At 39.5% G+C, this 23,176-nt stretch overlaps 1 protein-coding gene across 4 annotated transcripts in view; it reads left to right on the forward strand.

Moving 5' to 3' along the window:
- The first annotated feature begins 807 nt into the window (after positions 1 to 807).
- LOC122808841 (acyl-coenzyme A thioesterase THEM4-like) overlaps positions 808 to 23,176 on the forward strand; it is a 399,123-nt gene continuing 376,754 nt past the window's right edge. The window contains exons 1-2 of one of the 4 annotated variants that reach the window (XM_044079928.1): positions 808 to 1,287; positions 1,425 to 1,668. In XM_044079928.1, coding sequence (XP_043935863.1) covers positions 1,537 to 1,668 — 132 coding nt within the window. In that variant the 5' untranslated portion in view covers positions 808 to 1,287; positions 1,425 to 1,536. The remainder of the gene's footprint in view (positions 1,288 to 1,424; positions 1,669 to 23,176) is intronic. The other 3 variants (XM_044079929.1, XM_044079930.1, XM_044079931.1) reach the window with 3 other exon arrangements.

Genomic DNA, 23,176 nt, shown 5'->3' on the forward strand with positions numbered 1-23,176 from the left:
TCTGTTCTTCAGTTTGCATTTGAAACTTGGTATCCCATAATTCTGCTGGAGTGGGTGGGGTTGTGTAATCATGTATGCAAATTTTATGTTAATCAGCGTACAGATTTGTACCTATTTTTCATGGGCCTTGTCCAGATTTCTGATGTTTCCAGGTTGAGAGGTATGAACGATCACTGTCCCAATTGTTCATATATAGCAAAATAGGACTGACTTAGTAAACAGGCACAAAGATTAGATTGCCAAGTTAATTAAGGCAAAAAAAAAAAAAAATGTGTGTGAGAGAGAACGTCTGCCTATCTCTGGCATACCTCCCAACCTCTTAGAACAAACAAATCTGGACAAAACCTAAAATGAAAGGGGAAAAATAGGTTCAGGTTTTAAATATTGCTCTTACAGACTTAGAAGGTTGCTAGAATAATAGGTTTTGCATTAGTATGCATTTTATGAAGGATTTGGAGTATTAAACTCAAATGTTTGTCATTGTTTAATGATTTCAATCCTCAGCTATTTGCCAGAAAAGTACAGATTTTAGGAGGAACACACCAAAAATATGAGGCAAAAATCTGGACAGTCGAGAGATACTCTGGTAACAAGCAAATATTGGAATGCATCTTTAACACATATGTGTACCAAAATAGTTATTTAGCTGAATTGCCAGCTTCTACACGTTATGAATATTCACACTGCCAAACAGCCAGAATGAATGATTATATGGGAGTGCTTAGCGACGTTGCCGTGATACAGGGTGTCAGGCGGGGTTGGGGCGGGGCTTGCTACTGCGCATAGGGACGGATTAAGGATCCTCAACAAACCAATGACCGAAACGTCATTCATGGGTGTAGACTGGATTTGCTAATCTACATTTTCCTAGAGTACGCTAAGAGTGAATTTCTCCAGTCTAGTACTTTTTTTTATAACTGTTGAATCATGTGTCCTTCCATTTAACAACTGGCGCCCAGAGAACAATTGGTTCTGTACTTCTCCCCTAATACCAAATATCCAAGTAGAGGGCGTATCCTGTAACTCTATCGCCCAACACGCGCATTCTTTACTTTATACAGTTGTCCCGGAAGTGACTGAACAGTAATTCTAGGAATTGAAAAACATCGTTGTAATAAGTAAAGGTCAATTTTTTAGTATTGGTAATGTAGTATAAAAATCGTACAGCGCAAAAGCAGGGCTGTAACTGTAACAACGCAGTCAAGTTTTGTAGATGTGAGTTCCATTATCTTGTTTAATAATTGTTCTACCCCGACTGCTGAAATTCTGCAGCCAGTATCCTTTAAAGTGAGCTTCAGTCATTCATTTACTATTATTGCATGCATAATAGTTTTAAGTAAAATATTAGTGAATTAGACCACCGCCTTAAATACTTAAGTTATCATATCTAACTCCCTTTCTTGTTTTCCTCTCCTGCAACTTAGAAAACAAATCCGTTATTAACCTCTGCTAGTGATCAAGACATTTTTTTCGGAAGCATAAGGACAATTCAAGGTCTGAGAAGTTCTGAGCAGTAATATTTCTCGGTGCTTTGCCATGTCACGATTACGACATTATTTTAAGGTAGCTGGCTGTTTCCAGAACTGTGTCACGAACTGGAGTAGGTTGAAAAATGTTCAGCATATTACAGAGAGATGGACTTCATGCAAATTCTTTCAAGTGTCAAGTGTGAGTAAAAATGCTAAAACGCTTGTTTGGTTCTGTTTAAAAGTGTTTACAGGAACTTGGTCAGTAAGTTGTTAATATTGTTTTTTAACTGTGTGGTTTTCTTATAGTGTTGGCTAATATGATGTTTATATGTTACCCAAGTACTTGCAGTTTGCACCTTTTTTTTCTTTTCTTATACAAAGTCAAGTATTATTTAGAATGAATGAGGAGGGTTAAGAACTTGGGGAAAGGTGAAATGCCCCAGTTCTTGCTGAGGTGATGGAAAGGGTAGTACAGGTGATCATAAAAACACTCATTTGTTAATCAGATAGGCCCACTGTGATACACGGGTCTATATTAGATGATCGAACTTTTAAAAGTTCGAAAATCTAATCGGCACCATATGATCGAACTTTTAAAAGTTAGAAAATCTAATAAAAAAAACGGTTATATAACAGTGTAGTGCCTCGCAGGATGCGCAGTAGCAAATCCCGCCCCTGACCGCCCATAACTGCAGTGATATATTCCGTCGGGGGGTGCAGGGGGGGCGTCCCCCTCTGCAGTAACATGCATAAGACTGTTTTACGTTGTTTGTTTACCGTCCTTGTTTACAGTCCGTTTCAACAACAAAACTTTTCAGCATGTCAACATGCCCTGCATCGGTATTGTAAAACAGAATATGGTCTCGGAGTTGGTATATATAAGTCGGGGGTGCAGGTCCCCCAATAACATGTATAAGACTGTTTTACGTTTTTTTGTTTACCGTCCTTGTTTACAGTAAATATTTATTTAAAAGATATGGGGCATACCGCTCATACAAAACAAAAGGTAAAGCAAATACCCACTTTAACACAATGTTGAGACGTCTCGGAGTTGGTATATTTAAGTAGAGGGCTGCAAACTGTTTTGCGTTGTTTCTGTACAGTAATTATTATACATTATTAGTAATTATCGGGGTGGGATTTGCTACTGCGCATCCTGCAAAATGTTTTCACTTTATTTTTCCTTTGATGTACAATGATTTAACTTCCCAAATTAAAATGTCTTTTTACTTCTGTGTTGCATGTTCTGTGTCAATCATGTATGCCACGCCCCAAGCTGCGCAGTACCGCCCGTGAGGCACTACACTGTTATATAACCAAAAAAACTACAGAAAAAACCTACCTGAACGTTTTAAGCAGGGGTGCAAGCTGTGCCCCCCACACCCCACCTCTTTAAATATACCAACTCCGAGATCGCACTACAGTGCAGAAAAGGGAAATCTTCCCCTTCCGCACTGTAAGGAAATCTCCATTGAAACGTTAAAACTTTTAAAAGTTCGATCATATGGTGTCGACCATATGACATTCGAACTTTTAAAAGTTGGAACATATGATATAGACCCTAGATACCCAGCCCTTTTAAGGTCTGTTTAAGTGATTTGCTTAAGGTTCTACAGTAAGGTAAACGGGTTGAGAGAATAAAGGCTTGTAGCATAGGAGCTACAGCTCACAGCCTTAACCCTCTGCACCAGCTGCTGCAGTCTGTAGAGAGCTAATTGTGTGTATTATGGCATCCATGGGCAGCATTCACCGATATTCTAATAATGATGTTTTCCACTTTATTTATTTATTATTTATTTATTTATTTTCAGTTTGATTACCGGGGAAGTCCACTGGGCCAGATTGTGCCCATTTTCAGTGGAGGCCCGGGGAGAAAAGCTCCATAAGCAACACGAATACAAAAAGGATACATAATGCAAAGGTAAAATACATAATAAATTCGTACAGTTAGGAACAGCAAATGCTTAAATTGTATATTATAAACACAATTGAAGACAATCAGAGCAATAAGTTTCAACTGTGTGAAAAATAAGCATCTGAGGTTACTTGATATTTACAATATTTAGATACTTGGAGTCAATAGAGAGAGCTTGCTTAATCTGAGGATGCTAGCTTAGGTTTGTTTTAGGAGAATAGAAAATAAAGTTGTAGGGAAGCATGTAACAAGGAGTATGGAGAGATCAAAGGGGAAATTTCTTAGAATTTATGTAGGGTGAAAGCAGGAACATTTAAGTTTAGTAGACAGGTATGTGAAAAGTTGGTCTTGAAGGATTCAGAGTTAGGTGTAGTCCTAAGTGAAGGAGGGAGAGAGTTCCATTTTTTGCCTAGAGAGAAAGAGAGAAGGAGTTGGCCTGCAGGACGTTTGGGTTTGTGGATAGAGATTCAATTTTGGTGTTCATATCTCAAAGATCTGATTGGGATGTATGGCGGAAGGATGTTTAAGGCTGGGCATTTCTCTGGATAGAATATTAGTTTGTGAGCGGTGGTTAGTTGGAGATATTCTAGGTGGTTAGAGAGTTCCAGCCAGTTCAGAGATTGTAGGGTAAGGCAGTGGTGAGTAGAGGTTTTGGGTTTAGTTGCGAATTTAGAGATCTTATTATAGCAAATTTCGAGTTTAGAGGTGTTGGAAGAAGACAGGTTAGTTAGAAGAGGGGCTTCATATAGTAAAGAAGGAAGGAGGTAGGTAGTTGCTATAATATGCCTGGAGGAGTTGGAGAGAAAGCGGTTATTCCTACAGAGCATACCTAGCTTTTGGTGTGTTTTCTTTATGTTTTGTTGTATGTGGATATCAAATTTAAGGTGTTCGTCTATGGTAATGCCAAGGAGTTTTGCAGAAAAGACCACTTCTATAGCAGTGTTGTTTTGGCTTAGGACTTTGAAAGCATTTTTGTCGAAAGAGAAAGCCCTGGAGGGAGGGAAAAGAAGTATTTTAGATTTATTAGAGTTGAGAGAGAGATGGTTGTGTGCATCCAGTTCTCAGTAGTGGAAAAAGCTATTTGGGTTTTAGTCAATAGTTCAGGAAGGTTAGAGGCGGCACAGACTAAGGTAGAGTCATCAGCATATTGGATAACTGTTGTGTCAGGGATGACAGTATGAAGGTTATTTATGAAGATGTTGAAAAGCATAGGTCCGAGGAGGGACTCCTGGGGAACACCGGTGGGTGTTGGCAAGAAGGAGGAGGTAGAGTTCTTCCATCTGACAGCTTGAGATCTGTCTGATAGGTAGCTGGAGAACCGGGATAGGGTGTCAGGGGAGAGATGAAGGTTGGAGAGATGAAAGAGAAGGTGCTTGTGGGAGATGGTGTCAAAAGCTTTTTAAAGATCTAGCAGTACTGTGGGTACTAATAATCCAGAATCCCAGGCTCGATTTACTGTTATAAAAATAGTAAGGCAGTAATGGTGCTGTGGCTAGGGCGGAAACCATGCTGGGTGGGTGTTATGAGGTGGTTCTGAGTTAAGAAAGGCATAAGTTGGTGGTGGACACATTTTTCTAGAATTTTTGATATTGGCGAGAGTAGGGCAGTTGGGCGGAAGTTGGAGATATTGGTGTTTTTGCCTCCTTTGTGAAGAGGTAGAATGAAGGTAGATTGCCAAAGTTTGGGTACATATGACTCTTAAAGATCTGTTAATTAGGATGCTTATAGGGAGAGCGATACCTTCAGCAGCAGATTTGAGGAAGGAGGAGGGTATGTTGTCGGGGGCATTTGAGCATGGCTTTAGTTTGGATATGAGTCTTTTTATGAAAGTAGTTGAGACAGATTTGAGCTGGAAATAAAGAGGACAGTTATGAGGGTTGTTAGGAGAAGAGGAAAGAGAGTTGGATGGATTATTGTCTGGAAAAGATTTGGTTAGATTAGCTATGGATTCAACAGAAGTGAGAGCTTAGTTCTGAGTCAGTTATGCTAGGGTCAGGGCAGGGATTATTCCTGGACCCTGGATGGAGTAGGTAATTAATAGATTTCCAGAATAGTTTTTGGTTCTTGTTATTGTTGGACTGAAGTTTATTATAGTAGTTTTTTTGTCCAAGGTGATTAGTTTTTTTTACTTGGTTGCGGAGTTGGGTGTATTGAAGCAAGGTAGAAGGCATCTTATTTTTCTGGTATAGCTTCCAGGATTTGTCCCTGTGATGCATGATTTGTTTTGTTTCTTTGGGTAGCCAAGGAGCAGAATTAGCCTTGACTCATTTGTTTCTTGGCAGTGCTTGGGAGTTGAGAGTTTTTAGGAAGATATAGTCAAAAGGTTCAACAGCATTGTCAAGGGAAAGAGTGTTTAGGATTTGCCAGTTAATATGTTTAAAAGTGTTTGAGAAATTTGTAGGGTTGAAGTTGCTGAGATTACGAGTGTGGATATAATGGTGGTGATATTGGGTGGAGTTAGCTGAGCGATGTATGAAAGCATGGAGATGGTCACTGAAGGTGTCTGGGATAGTGCCAGAGAGAGTTATTTTGTTTGGATGGGAGACTAGGATCCAGTCGATGATGGATCCTGGGGGGTGGTTTTTGTTAGGACGAGTGGTTGTGTGGATTACTTGGGTGAAGTTGTAGAGGTTAATGAACAGGGAGGGGGAGGAAAGTTAATTTTATTCCAATCAATATTAACATCGCCTAGAATGTAGGTTTTGAATTCTATTTCAGTTGAGGCCCAGTGAAGAATATTTTCAAGGGTAGAGATGTTGTCGCCTGGGGAGATATATAGGGAGATAATGCAGATATTTTTATGTTTATTTAGACTAGCTGTTAGTTTAGAATTTTCGAATTGTGGAGTTGGAATTTGTAGAGGGATTACTGAAAGAAGGTTGGAGTAGATTAGTGCAGAGCCTCCACCTTTTTTGTTTAAACGGTCACTTCTATGGATTTGGAAACCAGGAGGTAGGATTTCAGAGTCAGCAATATGGGGTTTTAGCCAGGTTTCAGAGATGGCTAAGATGTCAGGTTGGTTGTGGAAAATCCAAGCTTGTATTTGGTGTATTTTGTTATTAAGGCTCTGGGCATTGATAGTGAAGAACTTAAGGGTGTTAAGAGAGGAAGCAGAATAAGAAGAGGGAGGGGGAAGGGGAGTGTGCAATAGAAGCAGTACGGTATGGGGGGAAGGAGTTGTTATTTGTGAGGCAAGGGCCAGGGTTGGGATGGATATCTCCAGATAAGGCTAGGTTATTATAGGGAATAACTTTTAGCCTTTTGGGTTTGTTAAGTTGGAAGCTGTTTAGGGCTAGTAGTAGTTTAAGAGTGAAGGTATTTGTAGTAGTGGAGAAGAGTTTGGGATGGAATAGGTACAGTAAGTTAGGAGGAACAAGAGAGGGTGATATGATGTGGAAGTGGGTTGATAGAAATGGTTGCAGGTGAGTGCAAGGGATAGTTTGAGTAGAGGTAGGCATAGGGGTGTTTTGGAAGTGTAAGAAGTTGCAAAATAAAGAGGAATTAGTAGTACAAGAAGGGAGCACGGGACACGGATAGTATAAAGGAATAGGGAGGGCATGTTTACAGAAGGGAGGGATTGAAGAGAGAAATGTAGAGGAAGTAAGCAGGATAATAGAGGTGGAGAGCTAAAGGAAGTAGATGGGGTTGCGATTCTTTACAGGGGAGAGAAAGAGACTAAGTGTAGTGAAGTGTGAAGGTCAAGTAGAGTGGGAGGAGTAAGAGTGGGAGGGTTAAGAAGGAGAGGACTGTGATTAGTTAATTGGTATGGGTGGGAGGGGTAGGTCAGGAATAAATGTAGATGTGCTGGGGTGGGTGGAATTTGGGGGCAGGGTAGGGGAGCGGAGTGAGCCCTCAGGGCGAACGGAGCGGGAAGAGCCAAAGGAAGGAGAAATGGGAGGAAAACAATCAGTAGAGTGTGTGAGCCAGAAGGTAAGTTTGCACTGCTAAGAAGTTAAAAGACTGACAGTGAATTAGGGTTGTAGGTAGATATATAAAAGAAATAACAGTAGAAGAAGGTTGGAGGCTTTATGAGGGATAGAGATGGGTATATGTAGAGTGGTGAAGTGGATGGGTAATCCAGGGAGAATAGTGAGGGAGAGAGCAGTAGAAGAGTTGTCTATGAACTATGTGGGTAAGATAAGGTGAAGAGTGGGAAAGATAGTAGAGACAGCAGAACGGTAGAGGAGTGCCACCTAGTGGGCAGTCAGTTTGATACAACAGAGACTCCTATAGGAGAAATATCAGGTTAGGGGAAGGAAGGAATTATCATGAGACAGAGTAAGAGTAATATATAAGAGGAAGAGTAGGGTTATTGAATGGACAAGAAAAGGGAAAGTTTTGGCTGCTGGCTAAACTGGCAGGGAAGCGTACAGCGACCCACTAGAAAGTATGTATTACCTTTAAATATTGCAAAATGGTTAAAGCACTGCACATACTTTAACTGAAAATTCCTTGCAGGGAGCAGATGGGTTTTTAGTTTTAGAGTTTAAATGTCCTTGTATGTGGGTTCTTAGTATTCCGATAGGGTGCATTCAGGAGGTTAGAGCAGGATAGGCAGGAACACAAGCTGGAACATGCAAGGAGAGAAAAAGAGTAATGAAGCATACAGTACAAGAGTCAGGAGTTATAATCAGTTATAACAATACACAGTTAATTTTGCAAGTTGAAAATTGGATAAAGCAGCTCTGTAAAAATTAAGTTAAACACAATCAAATACCATAATGTTCAAAAACAAGGCACAGGATGAGTAAAATGTTATTAATATCAGGCACAGCACACAATTCAGCTAAGCGACAGAGTCTGATAACTATGTTATAATCCTAGAATGTATAAAATGCATTAGGCTTCAGGCAGATTAGTATTTTAAATTACAGCTAGTACTAGCAGCAGAGACTGATACTTAGTTGTACTCCTAATATGTATAAATACATCAGGTTTCAGGCAGAGTGGCATTTTATAATGCAACTAGCACATTTCCAGTTAATTTGATTAGCACAAGCCCCAAACGGCTGTTTTAAGACTCCGTGTGCAGAGCGCTGTGATAGTAGTGTGACTGCACAATATTTGGAGTCAGATAGAGAAGTTGAAGTTTTAATACAGATAACACAGTTTCAGTAAGCGGTTAAACAAGCCCACATAACATTTAGATTCAGTTAAGAAGTTGCAGTTTAAAAAAAAAAAAACAGCTAGCACACTTTCAGTTGAGCGACTAAACAAGCCCCACACAGCTGTTACAAGAACAGCGTGCTAAATAAAGTTTGAGCGTTAACAAGTACATTTCCATTAGGATTAGTCCAAAAAAGTTTCTGACTAACAAATAACTAGCACCGTTTCAATTAAACAACTTAAATAGCCCTAGCGGCTGAGTAAAAACATACATTACCTCAGGATACAGACAGGAAAAAATAAAAATGAAAAATAATGGCAATTTATATATTAACTAGTGCAACTACAGATAAAAGACAAAGAAAGGAAAACAAGCTCCTAACAGCTGAAATCAGAGACCGTGTGCAAAGCGCTACATTAAATAAGCATTTGCACCGAAGAGCAAAGTACACACAGTTCACTTTTAAAGATGACCATTGAAGGCAGGCACAAACATAATTTAATTTAAAACTTTAGTTAGGCGACTTAGACCTTCAGAGGATGTACATACTGTAGGAGAATGCGAACGCCGGAGCCAGGGATGCACAGCAGCCATGGGCAGGACTGTAGATTAAAGATGGTGCCTCCTTGGATGGTGTAGCTAAATAGAGTGAGGGAAGGAAGTTAGGCAGAAAGGGGAGGAGTGAGTTGGCTGAAAGAGGAGGGAGAGTAAACAGTGAGTGCCATCACAGACCGGAAGCTTTGAAATAAACTGCAGCAGGTGAGACGGTTCAGTTTAGTGACAGGCAGAGGAGTGGGGAAAGGTGGGGAGAGTAGAGTTGGAAAAATACAAGGTCTGGAACAGGAAATAGTTGGCAGGGAAGATGAGGGAGGGGGAGTGAGACCAAGTGTAGAATGGAAAGGATAAGAAATGTGAGACGAGAGCCAAAGGAAGGAGAAATGGGAGGAAAACAATCAGGAGAGTGTGTGAGCCAGAAGGTAAGTTTGCACTGCTAAGAAGTAAGTTAAAAGACTGACAGCGAATTAGGGTTGTAGGTAGATATATAAAAGAAATAACAGTAGAAGAAGGTCGGAGGCTTTATGGGGGATAGAGATGGGTATTTGTAGAGTGGAGAAGTGGATAAGTAATCCAGGGAGAATAGTGAGGGAGAGAGCAGTAGAAGAGTTGTCTATGAACTATGTGGGTAAGATAAGGTGAAGAGTGGGAAAGATAGTAGAGACAGCAGAATGGTAGAGGAGTGCCCCCTAGTGGGCAATCAGTTTGATACAACAGAGACCCCTATAGGGGAAATATCAGGTTAGGGGAAGGAAGGAATTATCATGAGAAGAGTAGGAGTAAAAATATAAGGGGGAGAGTAGGGTTATTGAATGGACAAGAAAAGGGAAAGTTTTGGCTGCTGGCTAACCTGGCAGGGAAGCGTACAGCAACCTACTAGAAAGTATGTATTACCTTTAAATATTGCAAAATGGTTAAAGCACTGCACATACTTTCACTGAAAACTCCTTGCAGGGAGCAGATGGGTTTTTAGTTTGAGTTTAAATGTACTTGTATGTGGGTTCTTGGTATGGACTTCCAATAGGGTGCATTCAGGAGGTTAGAGCAGGATAGGCAGGAACACAAGTGTAGGAGAATGTGAATGCCAGAGCCAGGGATGCACAGCAGCCAGGGGCAGGACTGTAGATTAAAGATCTTACCTTTATCAAAGTATGTCACACATATTGAGTATCCGTAATATTCATTATCAGTGGCCAATCACAAATTAAATCGACTCACAGATACTGCTTATTATATAATCTGAACTGGAATATTGCATATCATTTTAAATCAAATTCTGATAGGGAATGAGTAGGTGAATTTTACATGTCTGTGTGTAGCTTTACCTGCAGTGCAGTTTATTTACTTTTTATTAGACTTTGATCTGACTCTAGAGTTGCTAAGCCATTTTACATTTTTTATGCATGTTTTATTAAGGGTTGCCACCTTTTCAAATGGCCAAAGTGGGACATTTTCGGTACAAACAACAGATTTTACAGGCCAACACATACCCACGGTCAGTACAAAGGATAGAACTTAACTTTTTTGCCTAAATAAAAGCTTATTCTTGTAGCATTTTAGTTGCTTATTCTGTTTCTTATAACATTTAGGTATTTTAGATACAGAATAACTGTTTTATGCAACTATTACATAAAATGTAGGAAGTAATTAGGTCCTACAATCTCAGGACATTTGCTATTTTTAATATTTTTTGGAGTAATCACCTTAATTTGAGGGAATATGCCTAAAACAGCCCATTTGAAAAAGCAGACTTTTTTCCTTGACAGAAATTAGAACTCTATGCATGTGCAATATATGCATGGAATTCCTAGTCCAAAATAGGAATTTTAACTGTTTTTTTTATGAAAAGTAAAACATAAATAAGAAAGCATTTAAAAACATTTTTTTTTAATTTGGTGCTGCAGCCCAGTACCAAGAAATTGCCATGCTATGTCTATTGCATTTTTACATGCTGTGTTGCCCATGTTGTGACTAGGATTCACAAAATTAATTCAATTACCTGAATAAAAATGTAAATAAATAAAAAGTGAGTGTGTTCTGTCCTCCTTTAGATCAAAGCATGGAGTTGATACTGCTTTGATGAGTATTATCAGATGCTGCATTCATCAGGCTGGATGAGAGAGAGGGGATTTATAATGGTAGCCAGGACACTTTTTCTTTATGCTACCAAACACTGTACAAGTTGATTTTCACATCTAGGTGGGAAGTTGAGATGGGATAAGAAAGGATGGTGTGGATGCAGGATGGAACACTAGCCCTAACATGTGCTTTCAGCATGATCACACCAAATTTTAGGATGGGTGAAGTCTGTGGGTCTAGCTGACTGTCTGGGGCATCTGTCCATACATGGAGGGGTAACTTTCCTTTTTGGAAAATGTATATAGTTGTGTATGTTTGCTTTGAATTAAAAGAGGTGGAGGGCTAAATGAAAATGTACATAATTACTTATTTTTGGTTGTTTTTATGGAAATAGAAGTGTGAAAAAAATGTGACATGGGTTCAGATACAAGAAGCTGCAAATGCATATGACAGCCTCAAAACATTAATGTGTGCATCTGAGTTGCAAGTTGAAAACATATATTGGAAAAACTATCATATAGTATATGTGAAAGTAATTGCACTTTATTAGAATGACTGCCTTATCAATCATGTCATGGAACTTGAATGGCATTGTAAGTATGGAAAAGAAACAGAGTATTGAATTATTTAAAAAAATGTTGGGTACAAATATTAGTTACAAGGAGACACAGTAAGAAATGAGTATGGGAATTTGGCAAAGAAAATATTTAAAAATGGTTATTCAGCGGAGTATCAGGGACAAAGGAAAAGGAAGGTAATACTGATTGTGAGTGAGGTTCTAGTAGTCATAGAGACAAAAAAGACAGCAATGGTATATTTGAGGTAATAAGGGGTTATTAGCAGAGAAGGAGGCTTACATTAGCATGTATTTATATTCCACCTAAAATTGATATTAAGGAGTATATGGTAATTATGGGACAGGCAATTAACTTCCAGTAAGGAATATTGTTCATGCCTGTAATAGTGAAGATGTATCAGAGGGACATAGAAGGGAAAATATAACAAAAGGCTATATTTTTGAAGAAATATAAAAATATTTAGAATGGAAGATGTGAAATTACTAACAGGACTCCATACATAATTTAGATATTATTCTACAAGGTACAATAACTGGAATAGACCGGAGAGAAATTATATTTCACAGCAGCTTGTGTAGTTCATTGAACATATTAAAACATATAAACTACAAAAGTGCCATAGAAGGATACAAGGCAAATTGCAACAAAAACACCTTAAAAATGAAAACTGCTGCACACCAAAATAACGTTAAGCACTTTCGGTCTTTAATACTAGAACTTCTTCAGTCCAAGAAACCCATTTTCACTCAGGTTTAAATAACTTAAAATGATCACATGACTCTACTAAAATAACATCACTTCCTCAAAATGACATGACCTATAAAATTAACCAGCAACCCTATGGAGTTACTAGAGATATTCTGGAAAATCTATATAGAACAGAGACTAGTAAAAACACAAAAGGAAATATTTATGGAAAACTTAAATATGCCAAAGTTAGAGGAAAATGAGACTCAAATTAATAGCCATGACAGGAGAGCATGAGCTAAAGATGGTGATGTACAATCAGTTAACAGGGAAGTCTCCAGGATCAGATGGTATTCCTGTTAAAGTTTGGAAGTTAGGAGGGAAAAAGTGATAATCTGCATTTTTTTGTTTAACAATATTTTAAAGGAGGGATAGTGCTACCATCTTGGAAGAAAGCTGCTGTGGCTAGACTACTCAAGAAGGCAAAGACCTGTAAATCCAACATCATATAAGCCAATTTCAATTTCGAAGTATAATTATAAAAGTGTTTGTACAAAGAGAATGGTTAAGGTGCTGCCAAGACTATCGGATATAGATCAAGGTGGGAGGGTTCCTTCCTGACAAGCTGTGTTTGAACAGAGGAAACAGACAGTGGAGTCCTAATTCTCCTTTGTTATTTGCCTTATAGTTGGAGCCATTGGCAAAGAGCAATTAACCTTATTTGCTGATGATATTATTTTGTGCTTGATAAATCCAGAAAAGGATATTTTAGTTTTGTGGAACATTATGAGATGGTTTCAATTTATTTTTCCAAGATAGAAGATAAATGTAGCAGTGAATTATGTTCTCACTCATGAATTGGTTCAGCAATACCCATATTTATGGGAACATGATAAGATGAAGTATTTAGGTGATTGTATTAAAAAGGATTGTATTATGGCAGCTAAGGATATGCGGGAAGAGACTAAAAGGATAATATAAACGCTGAGAAGTTAGACGCTCTTGACAGTTGATACAGATAGCAAGTTATAGGAAGTGAAAATGTTTCTAGTCCCTTTAATATTGTGTGCAGGTCAAGCATATTTTTACCAACAAGAGGAGAAACTGTGACCTTAATTAATAAAGAAATTTGTTTGGGAGGGAATGAGGTCAAAATTTAAGTGGGATAAGTTGTTTCTGTATGCAGAACAAGGTGGTTTAGGATTACCAGATTTGCATGGATAATTTTAAGCTAGTTGGTTAAGGGTCTTTTACATAACACAAATGACTACAAATCAAATTGGAAAGAAATAGTGTTGAAACAGGAGTGAGATGATGATATAAGGAGAGAGTAGGATTTTGGATGTAGGCCATTAAGGCAAATAGTAACAACTATGTAGAATTTTATATTTGCAGAGTAGCAGAATTTTTTTGAAAAATAAGCCAACACTGGAAAGGGAAAAAGATATTTTACCAGTAGGGATGAGTTCAAGACTAGAGTAAAAATTAGGCACAAGAGAGCTGGAATGTATAGGAGAAAATTAGCAAAGGAGTCAAGGTATTGGGAACAAATAACTAGTGAGGGAAAAGTCAGAATGGGATGAGGTTAAACAGAAGTTTGGACTGCAGGCTAGAGACTGCTTTCCCTACCAAGGATTGATAACGGAGTATAGGCATAGAGAAAGGAATGGGGCAGAGTTAAATGAAAGACCAGCTCTGTTTGAATTTATAGTTGAGTCTAGAACAGAAGCTGTGATTAAAATAGGGATAATTAATAGGTCATTTGAAATACTGCATGATGCTGTAAGAATCAATCAGAAAAGGTGAGAAAAGATTAGTGAATAAGAATGGAAAACAATATAGAAAGAAACAATGGAAGTTTGTTTGTATGGCTCCCAAGTATGCAACAAAATATAGAAGATATGGGATTTTTATATGGAAGTTTTAGCATAAATATTTTTATACTCCAAGCTGACTTCAGATAATTTTTTCCACAGGAAGACTGCAATTGTTGGAGGTGTGATGAGAAAGAGATTGGTATTTGGGAACATGTGTTTTGGGAATGTTGGGGGAGCAAATTATTTTCACTAAGAAAATAATTCTTTTGAGTCAGGTTATAGAAACTGAATTGCCTAGACATAGTAAGGTCCTACTAAGTTTAATGCTGTTGGCTGCCAAAAGCAATTAATAGAAAATGGAAACCAAAAACTAACGCAACTGTAACATAATTATTGACTGTTACGAAGCAGATAAAATTACAGGAGGTAGGATCTATAGAACTGTGAAGGAGAAACCACATAGAAATAAATGAAGTTTCTGGGAACAATATGTGCAGGAAATGTTCAGGAGTAGGGGTGATATTTCAACGAAGACCGGCGCAAGCAGGCTGTGTAATGTTAAACTAAATAATTGTTTATTGAATAATATATGTATATTGTATTAAAAGTTATTAATAAAGATTAACAAAAAAGAGAGAGAAAGCAAGAAGGTTCATGGTTGCCACTTTTTTTGGATTTCTTCAAGGTAATTGACACTGTCTCTCTGGCACTATTTGCCACTTCTTTTCTTCTGCGTTAGTAGACATTGGAATTCTGTCTATTGTAGTCATTTGATTCCAGGGATATTGGAAAACAAGCATGCAAAAGATTAGCTGAAGACTGAGCTTTCAAATCCAAAAGTGGATACTTTGTGGAAATGTTGGAGAGGTCGCTTCTTAGGCCACTGCATTTTTCACTTTTGTCAGTATAAATTAATATGGAACCGTGACTCATCTGACCTATCTGTTGTGTGGGTGATGCACTCATTTTTGTTCCTTATCCAGCAGGGACTTCATTCATCTTTGCTGCAAAGAGTTTTTTTCATGTTAGAACAGATTAGGCTTCTACTGAGTCCAGGAAAGGCAAAAGTCTTAAATAACACAAATCTGTCTGACACAGCCAAACTTCTCAGAACCATTTCCTGTCTAAGCAGTGAAATATTAGAAATTTCATTTGAATCAGTAATGCCAGTGCTTGGAGAGATGTTCAAATAGTAGTTGTTTGAAACTGGTAGATTCAGGTGTGCTTTGGAGGGTGTGGGGTAGAGAGTTCATAATTTGGCTATTTGATTTGAGAAAAGAATAATTTCCTTACTTACAGTCATGTGCTGATGCAATATTTCTGATATAGTGCTCTATAGGCATCTTTTTTAAATTTGCCAACTCATTACACTCTCAAAACATGTTCTCAGTTACTTCTTTCTTCATCACACCTCCAACATTTGCTATCTGCTTGAGGAAAAATTCTTTGAAGTCTTCTTGGGATATAAAAATACCTATGCAAACACTTCAAGCAAAGATGCTAAACCTTCTGGATGTGGTTGCATACACGGGTCCCATACATATGTCTTCCCATCATTTTGTTGCAAATTGCTTTCCAGTCTCTCTTCCCAATCTTTTCTAACCTCCTCTGATTCTTATAGTTACCATTCAATATTTTATACGCCCTACTAATTATCCCTTATTAACAGCTACATCTATTCTAGATTCAACTAAAAACTCTACCATAACAGGTCTTTCACTTAAAATTCCCGTATCCCTTTCTGTTTGCCAAGCCCTGGTAGGGAAGGCAGTCTCTAGACTGCAATCCAGATGCCTTCTTAGCCTCGTCCCACTCTATAGATTTCCGTCTTGAGTTATTTGCCCCCAGTATCTTGGTTGCTTTGCCATGTTTCCCCAGGAAATTCCATTCCCCTCTTGCCTGTTTCAGTACCCTTACTTGCATTCATCCCTACTGGCAAAATCTCCTTTATCCATTCTTGTATTGCCTTAGTTCTTAGAATACTTTCTGCTACTTTGTCAATATAATATTCTGTATGGTTTTTATTATTCTCTTTAAGGATCTGCATCCAAAATCCCACTCTTTCTTGAACCCCCCCTTGCTTCATCATCACCCATTTCCACTTTGAATGATACCCTTCTGCTTGTGTTATGTATATGAGCCTTAACTGTGTATATCCCTTGCAATCAGGTAAACCTAACCCACCTTCTTCTATTGGAAGGATCAACATATCCCACTTAACTCCTGCCCTCTTTAAATTCTTTTTATTTTTTATTAATTTTTGCCCACAACTTCTCCTTATATTTATTAAAGTATGCCTGGCCCATATACAAGACTAAAGGGACTAGCACTCTTGTGTGGGGTCATTTACTGCACTGTTATAACTTGATATTACTTGTGAACCTCTGCTATCTCTGTAAAAAACAAAAACAAAAAAAAATCTTGCTTTTTTCCCACTTTTCTGAGAGTTAAAAAAGTTCAGTTACAGGCTTGCTGTTCCTGAACTGTTTGAAAGTTTCTGTGAGGCCATTTTTGCTTGGGCTGAAGGAGGGTCTCTGTGTTTTATCAGTGGCAGTGACTAACATTGAGCAGCTTCCGAGAGGTGGTTACTGACTTGAAACTGTAGTTTTATTGGCCACTAGGGTCATTTCCATAACTCCTTCATCTTCCTCTTAAAACCTAGTTGCTTTGAGCGCCTTTTCAGGCTTGTTGGCTGTTGGTGAAGCACCTCCAAGAGGAAAACGCTGAGAGAAGAAGGAGCCACTTTGAGATTTTAAGTATTTTTTCTCTGTTTATTTGCTAAGTTTTTCTGCATAGCTGCCTAGCTTGAGCATTTTCTGGCTTGTTAAACTTGATTTCTGTATTAGTAGCTGTATTTAGAGCACAACCAAAAGCTGTTTGCTGAATTTCCTGTTTGCACTTAATTTTAAATCGTTTTTCTTAAAACTTGCATATTTTCTGTCCTGACCTAGCACTCTTGTGTGGGGTCATTTACTGCACTGTTATAACTTGATATTACTTGTGAACCTCTGCTATCTCTGTAAAACAAAAACAAAAAATCTTGCTTTTTTCCCACTTTTCTGAGAGTTAAAAGTTCAGTTACAGGCTTGCTGTTCCTGAACTGTTTGAAAGTTTCTGTGAGGCCATTTTGCTTGGGCTGAAGGAGGGTCTCTGTGTTTATCAGTGGCAGTGACTAACATTGAGCAGCTTCCCTGCCCCGGAGAGGTGGTTACTGACTTGAAACTGTAGTTTTATTGGCCACTAGGGGTCATTTCCATAACTCCTTCATCTTCCTCTCTTAAAACCTAGTTGCGGTTTGAGCTTTTCAGGCTTGTTGGCTGTTGGTGAAGCACCTCCAAGAGGAAAAACGCTGAGAGAAGAAGGGAGCCACTTTTGAGATTTTAAGTATTTTTCTCTGTTTATTTGCTAAGTTTTTCTGCATAGCTGCCTAGCTTGAGCATTTTCTGATTGTTAAACTTGATTTCTGTATTAGTAGCTGTATTTAGAGCACAACCAAAAGCTGTTTGCTGAATTTCCTGTTTGCACTTAATTTTAAATCTTTTTTTCTTAAAACTTGCATATTTTCTGTCCTTGACCTAGCACTCTTGTGTGGGGTCATTTACTGCACTGTTATAACTTGATATTACTTGTGAACCTCTGCTATCTCTGTAAAAACAAAACAAAAAAAATCTTGCTTTTTCCCACTTTTCTGAGAGTTAAAAAAGTTCAGTTACAGGCTTGCTGTTCCTGAACTGTTTGAAAGTTTCTGTGAGGCCATTTTTGCTTGGGCTGAAGGAGGGTCTCTGTGTTTATCAGTGGCAGTGACTAACATTGAGCAGCTTCCCTGCCCCCCGGAGAGGTGGTTACTGACTTCAAACTGTAGTTTTATTGGCCACTAGGGGTCATTTCCATAACTCCTTCATCTTCCTCTCTTAAAACCTAGTTGCCTCGTGGTTTGAGCGTCTTTTCAGCCTTGATACGGCACTCTTGTCATAGATAGTACCCCAAAAAGGCAACCCCCCATTTCTCGGTCACCCACGTCCCCCGGAATCTTTTTTAAAGTTTTTTGTCTATTCCTTCTAGCATGTCGAGGGATCAGTTGCTAGTGTCCTCTCCTGCTCAGCTGGTGAAAATATTGAGGCAATGTTACAATTGCCTCATGTACACAGACAACCCTCTCCTCCTCCCACAAAACACAAATACATGCGAGAGATGCAACTATACGGCCAAACTGGAGGCTGAGCTCTCTCAACATAGGACTGGCAAGACCAGTCAGGAGGAGAAGGTTACCACACACACTATAGACCCAGTCTCACATATTACCATTACAACCTCAAATCATACACATAAACACACAAAGACATACTGAGGCTCTGATCAAAATCTACCAAAACAGCAGAGGCCACCAAAGCAGACACCCAAACAACCACCACCTCAGAACACAACACCTGCAACACATAGACCTCACAGTCAGAGTGTCAAACAGTCACAGCCCTTAAGGCCAAACACAATGCCAGACACACTAGTCATTGGTGACTCCATAGTCAGACACACCAGACTGAGTAAGGAGAAGGTCACAGTAAGCTGCCTGTAGAATCCGCCACATAACGCAAGCACTCAGGTCTCTCAACAGCAGGTACAAATATGATTCAGTCATTGTCCACGCTGGTGTAAACGACCTGAGCTCCTTGGACTACATGAAAAGAGACATTGAGGAGCTCTCTGATTATGTAGCCCAGACAGGTATGACCCTAACCTTGAGCAGTATCCTACCTTCACCAAGAATGATGCCACAATACAGAGATAAGATGATCAGCTTTAACAATTGGCTTAAACACTGGTGTCATTCAAAGGGGATCCAGTGTCTGTCTGCCTGGGATGACATGCTGGAAAGGGACGGCTTGCACCTGTCACCCTGGGATTCCGGATATTGGCAAAGGCTCTTGCCACCCCATAGTGCCTTTTTAGGCAAGGCTCAAATTCTAAACCTACCACCCTAGAACACAAAAAAGGAAAAACTAAGGGTAATGCTGCTCAATGCCAGAAGTCTAAATCTCAAAATGCAGGCCCTTCTCAGTATGGAGAACATCGATGTCTGTGCTGTGACAGAAACCTGGTTCAAGGCTCCTGAGAGCACCCCAGCTATCAGGTTTTACCTCATATCATGCTCCGTCCCAAAATCTGGACAATACCAAGAAAGGAGGGGGGGGTATCCATATTCATCAAGGACACCCACACCTCAAGACTGGTGGCAACGCACGATGCATCGGAGACCATCCAGGTGCAATTAACCATAGGCAAGACTGCTCTGCAAATTGTAGCATGTTACAGGTCACAAACTCAGGAACCTCACATGGCCTTCCTGAAAACACTAGAGGGGATAAATGTATCACCAAACACCATCATACTAGGTGACTTCAATTACCCTAATATAGACTGGGAACACTACTCAAGCCCAAACACCCTAGCCCAAAAGTTCCTGGAATTCATAAACTCAAATGCCATGGAACAACTAGTCACCATCCCCACAAGAGGAGATAACATACTTGATCTCATCATCACGAACATGGGAGCACAATGTTCAACACCGAGGTGTACCCCTCACTGGTGAGATCAGACCACAAACTAATCTCGCTGGAGGTCCTCATCCCACCCCCACCTGAAATAAAAAGACCACAGTAAAGAACTTCTCAAAGCGACTTCACACTTCTAAAGACTAGTGTGGTCTCCTTTAAGGCCCCAGTACTCAAGCCGCTGAATCACTTACAAATGCCTTCTACCAGCACCTGCAGGACTGCATGGATAAGGCAATCCCAAGCAAAACAAAGACTCTTTGTACCAAAGGCAAGCGCCCACTCTGGTGGACCCCAGCCATAAACAAACTCTACAACAAAAGGAGGAAGCTACTACAAGATAGAGCAAAATCCTTAAAAGGTAAGACACCCTCGATCACTATAAGTAAAAAACTAAGAGCTCTCATAAAATCATCCAAAGCAGCACTTGAGAGTAAAATAGCTAAAGACTCAAAAGACAATCATAAGGCCTAGAAACCTGGGAGGAAACTCCCAGATATGCTCAGAGCTAGTTCAAAATGATGTGAAGATTACTGATCCTACAGACATTGCCAACATACTGGCTGACAGGTTCAGTGCAAACTTCTCCCCCAAAAGGAGAGATATCTATACCAAACGATTGCAGCCCCCAAACATCTCCAGCCCTCAAGTGAGAACTTCCCCATCCAGAGCATAAAACACAGCATCCATGGGTCCTGATGGTGTCCCCGGCTGTGTGCTCCATGAACTCAATGAGGAATTAAACCCACAGCTAGGACAGCTGTTTAATCAAAGTCTTACCTCTGGATACGTGGCGCACTGCAACTGTGGTACCACTTCACAAAATTACCGCCCATTAGCTTGACAAGCCTTATCTGCAAAGCCATGGAGAGGATCATAATGGACCTCATAAATAAAGACATAGGGAATTTGCAGACTTTGGATCCAACCCAGTTTGGCTTTGTCAAAGGCAGATCATGCCTTTAAACTTGGTTGACTTTTTCAAACAGTCACCAAAGCCATTGATGGGGGAAAGGCAGTGCATACAGCCTACCTCGATCTGGCTAAGGCCTTCGATACAATACCCCATGCGGGTATCATTGAAAAACTCATCAGCTTAAATGTGAACCCATACATCACAAGATGGGTTGCAAACTGGCTGAGTGACAGAACCCACAGGGTCAGAGCTGCTGGCGCCATGTCAGACTCAAAGCCTGTCACAAGTGGTGTCCCACAGGGCTCAGTCCTGGGCCCACTGTTGTTTGGCATCTACTTTTCCCAAGTACAAGCAAACAGAGGAGGGTTATGGCTGACAAAGTTTGCAGATGACTGCAAACTATAGTAGAAAACACATCTGACACAGATATCCTTCAGAAGGGTCTCACAGAAACGGATAACTGGTGCCAGAGCCACGGCCTAAAGTTAAATGCCAAAATGCATAGTCATAAAAAACAAGGTTACCCCTAGCTACCAAATAGGTGGCAATCCACTGAGCACAGAAGAAGTTATCAGGGACCTGGGGACCCAGGTTGATAGTAGTCTGTCATTCGACACCCATGTAGCTAAAGTAGTTAGGAAGACCTTCTACATTGCCCACCTTATCATGAAGGGATTCTCATCTAGATCAAGGGAGGTCATAGTCTCCCTTTACTCATCACTCATCAGACCAATGATTGAGTACAATGCCCCATTCGAATGTATCTGACCCGACACTTGCAGCAGCTGGAGAGGCCACAAAAGTTCCTCACCAAAAGGATAAAGGGTCTCAAAATCTGTCCTATGCTACCCGACTGAAAGAACTCCAGCTCTATTCAGTCACCACTTGCTCAGAGGTGACCTTTGCCTAACATACAAGGCCATGTCAAACCCAGATTTGATTAATATGCTTCACCTCAAAAATCTAGATCCATCAGAGCCACAAGGGCGGAGACTTAAACCTTGACACGGCTATTAATAGGACGTGCTGGAGGGATAGATTCATCACCCAAAGACTCTATGCTGTGGAACAAAATCCCGGTACATGTGAGGCAGAGCACCTCGCTGGCCTTGTTCAAGAGAAATCTTGACCAATGGATGGGAGATCGCAGATATACCCCAGGGATTACCTCAGTGTCACTGCTCGACAGAGGCACAGCAAAATAATGGGTATAGTTCCCCATACTAAAGAAGCCACAAAACGATGGGCTAGGCTTGTAAATGCCCTCGGGCAGATAGCCTAGTATGAACCTATGAACCTATGAACCTATAAAACAATTTGCTTGTATTTTACTATCCATATCCATAAGTAAGAGTTTCCAGTTAATTTTCTTATTATCTTTTGTTTAGTATCATTAGCTGCCATAACAGTAGCCCTTTTAATACAGTGTTAAATAGTTCACCTTATGTCCCCATAAGTGTGTGTGAACCAATTTGTGTGTGGATACATAATTTACAGCTGTAGCCTTTGTTTTATCTTGATTAATTTTATATCTTGAAAAGACACAAAACTGTCTCAAAATGTTCCACAACACTGAGATGTCCTTTTCTGAATTTATTAGATACAAAATCGTATCATTTGCAGATAAAGCCAACTTTTATTGATTAACATACCAATTATGTCCTTGAATTTCTGAGTCCCGTATTCTTTTGCAAATGGCCCTAAATATAAAGCAAATAACGAGAGGAGGACACCCTGTCTGGTTCTTCTATTCAAACACTGCTTATTTAAGAGGAACCCCCCCCAACACACACTTTAATTCTTGCCTCTGTCTTACTCATAAAATCCCAACTTACTGTGTCAAATGCTTTCTCTGCATCAAGGCCCACTAACAAGAGAGGTATTTTCTTACATTCTGCTTCCATCTGAATCATCATTGATCTATTAATGTTGTTAAATGTTTGCCTTTCCTCCACAAAACAAAACTGATCCATATCTATCAATTTTGTCAATACCTTTGCCATTTTTTAGCTAGTATAGACAAAAACATGTTATAATCATGGTATAAAATTGAAATGAGTCCATATGAAGCTGTGTCTGAAGGGCCATTGCCATCTTTAGTTAACATAGCCACCACAGCTTTCTTCAAAGATGTTGGTGCTTCCCCTCCTTTTAAAATACTATTAAATAAAATCTTCCAGATCTTTATCAATTTCTTCCTTCCTGATTTCCAAACTTCCACAGGAATGCCACCAGTTTCTGGAGGATTTCGTAAAGATTGATTGATTATACACCACTGTTTTGATCTCATCACCTCCTGTCTTAACTGTTAGTTGTTGTTGAGCTTTGCTAATGGCTAACTTTGGCATAATTAAGTCTCCCATAAATATTTCCATTTGTACTATTTCTTGATTTCCACATTTCCCTGCTTTATACAAATTTTCATAAAATTTCCAGAGTATCTCAAAAAATGCTACATGATCTCTGGTTATTTTTCTTGTTACAAGTTCCCTAAGTTTGGC

The sequence above is a fragment of the Protopterus annectens genome, chromosome 8.part0, assembly GCF_019279795.1.
Source record: "Protopterus annectens isolate FY-2018-M chromosome 8.part0, PAN1.0, whole genome shotgun sequence".
Taxonomy (NCBI): Eukaryota; Metazoa; Chordata; order Ceratodontiformes; family Protopteridae; genus Protopterus; species Protopterus annectens.